We start from the raw sequence: 4478 nt of genomic DNA on the forward strand, positions 1-4478 counted from the left end.
TAAAAGGAAAAAAAAAAAGTTTATTTTTTTTCCTCACAAGAAGCACATAAAATATCCAGGACACTTTTACAAACAAAAGTAAAAAAAAAAAAAGTGCATGATGCATCCCTCCCGCGGGTGTACAGTACAAAAATCCTGCAGATTTCCATATAAAACTGGGATAAGAAATACCATGGAATAAAGGAACGTTGTTACGGAGTACAGCAATGCACAGGAACAGCTACACGTCACTCATCCCCTCCTCAGGGGCTGACCGGGACAGTCCCCACCGCTCCGGCCGGGAGTCGGTGACACGGCCGAGCCAAACCCCCCCGGCACGGGACGGGGCCCCCGGGAAGTCGGGCACTGCTGCCCCACGGAGCGACACCACCCGGACCGGGAATAAGGTGCCGGTTTGTGCATTTCAGGATTTCTGGCAGGACGGGACAGGGTTTGGATCTGCCGAGCAAAGCGTGGTCGGTGATGGGATGTGTCCCTGCACACCCCGCCCGCGTTCCGGCAGCGCTGCATAGATAAATGGGATCAATGGGATCAATGGGGACACCGGGAGCAGCCACCGGCACCTCGGCTGTCACGGAGCCCTTTGGTTCTGCCATGCCCAGAGCAGAGGGAAGCGGTAGCAGGTGAGCAGTGCCGAGCTCGGCGGGGACAGGAGGGCAGGACAGGAGGAGAAATGATCTCACTGCTACCGGAAACACCAAAAGCACCAAAAACTCCCCAGAGAACAGCAAACAGCAGAGTCCAACAGCTCAGCAGATACACAGTGTTTGTAAACTATGAGTAAGGCACTCCATCGTAAGGACACGTACGACACGTGGGGAGGACGAGCACATCAACCTTGTCATGCAACAAACCCGACGGGACGGGGCAGGTTTGGCTACAAACTCCCGGGGATGGCACAGCGGAGCTTCCGGAGCAGCTCCCACCAAGCCGTGTCTGTATCCCGACCACGCAGGGAGGGAGCCCCGAGCGAAGCCTGGGGCTGATCCAGCCAGAACCAGGTGGGAGCAGCAGCGGGGGAAGGCGGAGGGTGCCGAGCTGAGCCCCGGAACACCCCCAGAACTCGGCAGGCACTCGAGAAAGAGGAAGGAAATCAGATGTTTGCTTGTATCAGTTCACAGAATTTTCAGAATTAATTCAAATCTGTCCCCAGCACCTCTTCCCTCAGCCAGGCAGCGATGGGAAAGGTCGGCAGCACACAGAAAAATAACCTGTGGGTGGCCCTGGAGAGCCGAGGGTGACGGTGGAATTGTGCTGGGGTCACTGCGGGCGGCAGAGGCTCCCGGGCAGGGGACACGGAGGGTTCCCAGGTGCTGCTCCGACCCCGCGGCACCCAACAGCCCCGGCGCCTCCCGTCTGCCCCTTCCCAAATCCGAATCTGGGTGCGAAGGAGAATAAAGATGATCCAAACACAGGGAATGGATCCGGCCGTGGTTTATAGGGATTCATCCTGCCCCGAGCACGACCCAGCACTGCCTCAGCCCAACTAAGCAGAGGCTCCAGCACAACTTCCCTCTCAGAGCAGCTTTTGCTCCACACCAGATCTCCTGGGTGGAACAAGTGCAAATCAAATTCACACTCTTTCAGGAGGGACAATTATTCACTGATTGCCTGTCCCTACAATCCCTCACACAAATGAAACATGCAGGATCTTATGCTTAAGGGGAAAAAGGGAACTCCAGGCATTTAGGGCAGGAAAACACACGGGCTCCCTTCCTTGAGACACTGAATTTTCAATCAGAACAGTTCAGAGCAGCTGCTGCAGCCTGGCTCTGTCCCACCTCAAAGAGGGGAGTTGCAAGAAAGCCTTTCCATGGAGATTTAAAAATGTGGGCATACTCACAGCCAGGGTGAGCAAATCCACCTGTGTGATCCCTCAAATCTGCTTCGAAACATCACCTGAAGGCACATGGCCTCGGAGGGGATCGGGGGGCACCGAGGTTTGGAGCGCATGCCCTGCTCACTTCCCAAGCTCTTCCCTCTGGACTCCGTGAGGGCTCACATGGAGCAGCTCTTGACCAGGCTGGTTGCCAAAAATACTCACAGAAAAGTGCATTCCCTATGGAATGGGTGCACTGCTGTGATCCAAGCAGCAGCCCTGGCAGGAGGGGTAACACTGGACTGAGAGCACGGACAGCCCCCAGCTGCCCCCCTTCCCTCCAACATCCCTCTCCTCGGAGAGCGTCCGTGCTTCTGTCCAACTGCTCCCCCGAGCAGGATTCATGGGGCTTTCACAGCCCTGTGAGGTCTGGGACAGGCCCAGCCCGGCTCCAGGGCCACCCAGGCTCCTGACACCCATCATAAATAACACCCAGGATTCCTCCAGCAGCTCCCGGGCTGCCAGCAAACCCAGGGCACAAGGACCGTCCTACAAAACCGACAGCACAACCACAAAAGAGACTCGGTCACCTAAGGGGCTCCAGGAGAGCCACCCCTCCTCGGCCACCTCCTGTCACTCACAGCCCAATGACAGAGGGTCCCTGGCACAGCATCCACGACACTGACACAGCTTCACATCACGAGGGTCCACAGGCAACCACTGGCCAGGCTCTGTCAGCACTGGGACAACACCGACCACAACGACAGCAAAACACCCCAAGAACACAACACCTGTGACAGCCACACAGCCAGGGTGACATCGGGGCACAGCATCCCCATGGACACAGCTCAGCACTCTGACACCTCCCAGCCACAGCCCGGGGAAGCCTCTGTGCCCACACTGCTCCAGGCCTTTACAGCTAATGCTAAGGGAATTCCTTCAAACAACAGCAAGAATTCTGGGAAAAGCCTTTTGGATAAAAGCCCCGAACAGCAAACCAGGACGAAAAGCCAGCGAGAACAGAGGTAGTGTGCGTGTCACCATTTTAAGGATTTTCCACAAGTGCCCTGTTTAAATAGAGACTTGTGTTTGTTCTGTAAAAAAAAAAAAGTCATGAATAATTATTTTGAGTCTTTGAAACAGAGTATTTCAGCATTTCAGATATAGATAGATAGAGATACAAATATCTATCCATAACCACACACAAATCCACGTTATTACACTTGGCAAACAGTACTAGGAAGAGCATCCTGCAGGACAACAGGCAAGTCACACACCAAGTCCTCCTCTAAGCCATGCAACACATTTTATTTCCCTTGTGCCCTTCACCATGACCCATTGTGGTTCTCTCCTCCTCTCTCGGAGCACAGGGAGGGGATGAGGAGGTGGCACCACATGAGCTGCTGCAAGTCAGATGATAAAACAGCACTGAGGCAATGAATAAATGCTGCAAACCCCCAAAATCCAGCCCCCTCCTCCCCCTGCAAGGCATCAACTTTTGCCCATCCAGAGCATGTTCTTCAAGTTCCCACCCAGAGGCTTCAGCCCCGGTTTGGAGGTGCCGTCCGCGCTCCTCAGGGGGGGCTCACAGAGCACGGAGCACTCGCTGGACACGGCCTCCTTGGAGTCCGTGATGGTGGACACGTCCACGTCACTCGACAAATCCTCGGAGGACAGGTTCAGACACCCCAGCTTGGCGAGGGAATTGGACCTTTTCAGGGGTGAGGACACGGTGAGGCCGGCCAGGCGCAGCCTGGTCTCGATCTCCTGCGTGCGCTGCTTCACCAGCCCGGGCTTGCCCCGCACGCTGTGGATGCTGTCGCTGCTGGAGCTCCGTGTCAGGTTGGAGCTGCGGGAAGAGGAGGGGGTGTAGCAGATGGTCTTCAGGAAGTCCTTGGTGAAGCTGCTCGTGTGCTCCAGACGGCACCCGGCCGGCGTGGAGATTTTCTGGGAGATCCCCTCCAGGACGCGCTTCACCCCCAGCTTCTCTACATCATTCTCGGCGTCTCCGGGCACCAGCGGGGCCGGTGCCAGGAGAGGCACAAGGCCAGGGTGGGACACCAAGTCCTCGCTTTCCTCCACGATGCTGGAGTTGACCCTGCCCAGGGGGCTGTCCCGGAGCAGTGCTGAGGCGTCCGAGGGCAGGCTCTTGAGGCGCTCCAGCTCTTTGGTGTGCTTCCTGACCAATCCCGCTTTCTGCAGCTGGAGCAGCGACTCCTGGTGCTGCATCAAGTAACTGTTGGCGCTCGGCTTCTCCAAGTCTTTGCTGAACAACAGGTACTTCAGGTCCTTGGTGGGTCTGGGGTCCTTCCTGGCCAGAGACTCTTCCCTCACCACCTCTGCCTGAAGGAGGCTCCTGTCACAGTGGGAGTTTCTCCGGGGCAGCAGAGTTTTTTCAGGGGTTTTTGGCGCATCTTTCCCTCTCTCCAAAAGGCCGCAGTGCTGATCGAGTGACCCGCACGTGCCAACCTCCAGAGTCCCGGCTCCTGGCGCCAGAGGAAGCGGAGCCTCGTTATGTTTAGTTCTGAGTGGCTCCTCGGGGTGTGCCCTGCTGGGCAGGTGCTCCATCAGGTGGGAGTGCAGGTGGGGCAGGAAGGGGGGCTGGGTGCAGTTGGTGCTGCTGCGCCGCGCGGCGCCGGCGCTGAGCCTCTCGCACTGC

At 56.9% G+C, this 4478-nt stretch overlaps 1 protein-coding gene across 1 annotated transcript; it reads right to left on the reverse strand.

Annotated features, from left to right (window-relative positions):
- On the reverse strand, positions 1-4474 carry LOC121672418 (protein phosphatase Slingshot homolog 1-like; the record flags this gene model as incomplete). The annotated part of the gene is made up of 1 exon (XM_042045060.1): positions 1-4474. A coding segment is annotated over one exon (1164 nt), but the record flags the coding sequence as incomplete, so codon positions are not given.
- Positions 4475-4478: the final 4 nt, after the last annotated feature.

This window comes from Corvus kubaryi, unplaced genomic scaffold, assembly GCF_017639235.1.
Source record: "Corvus kubaryi isolate FWS band 111438036 unplaced genomic scaffold, C.kubaryi_AGA036_p1.0 61999, whole genome shotgun sequence".
In the NCBI taxonomy this organism is placed as follows: domain Eukaryota; kingdom Metazoa; phylum Chordata; class Aves; order Passeriformes; family Corvidae; genus Corvus; species Corvus kubaryi.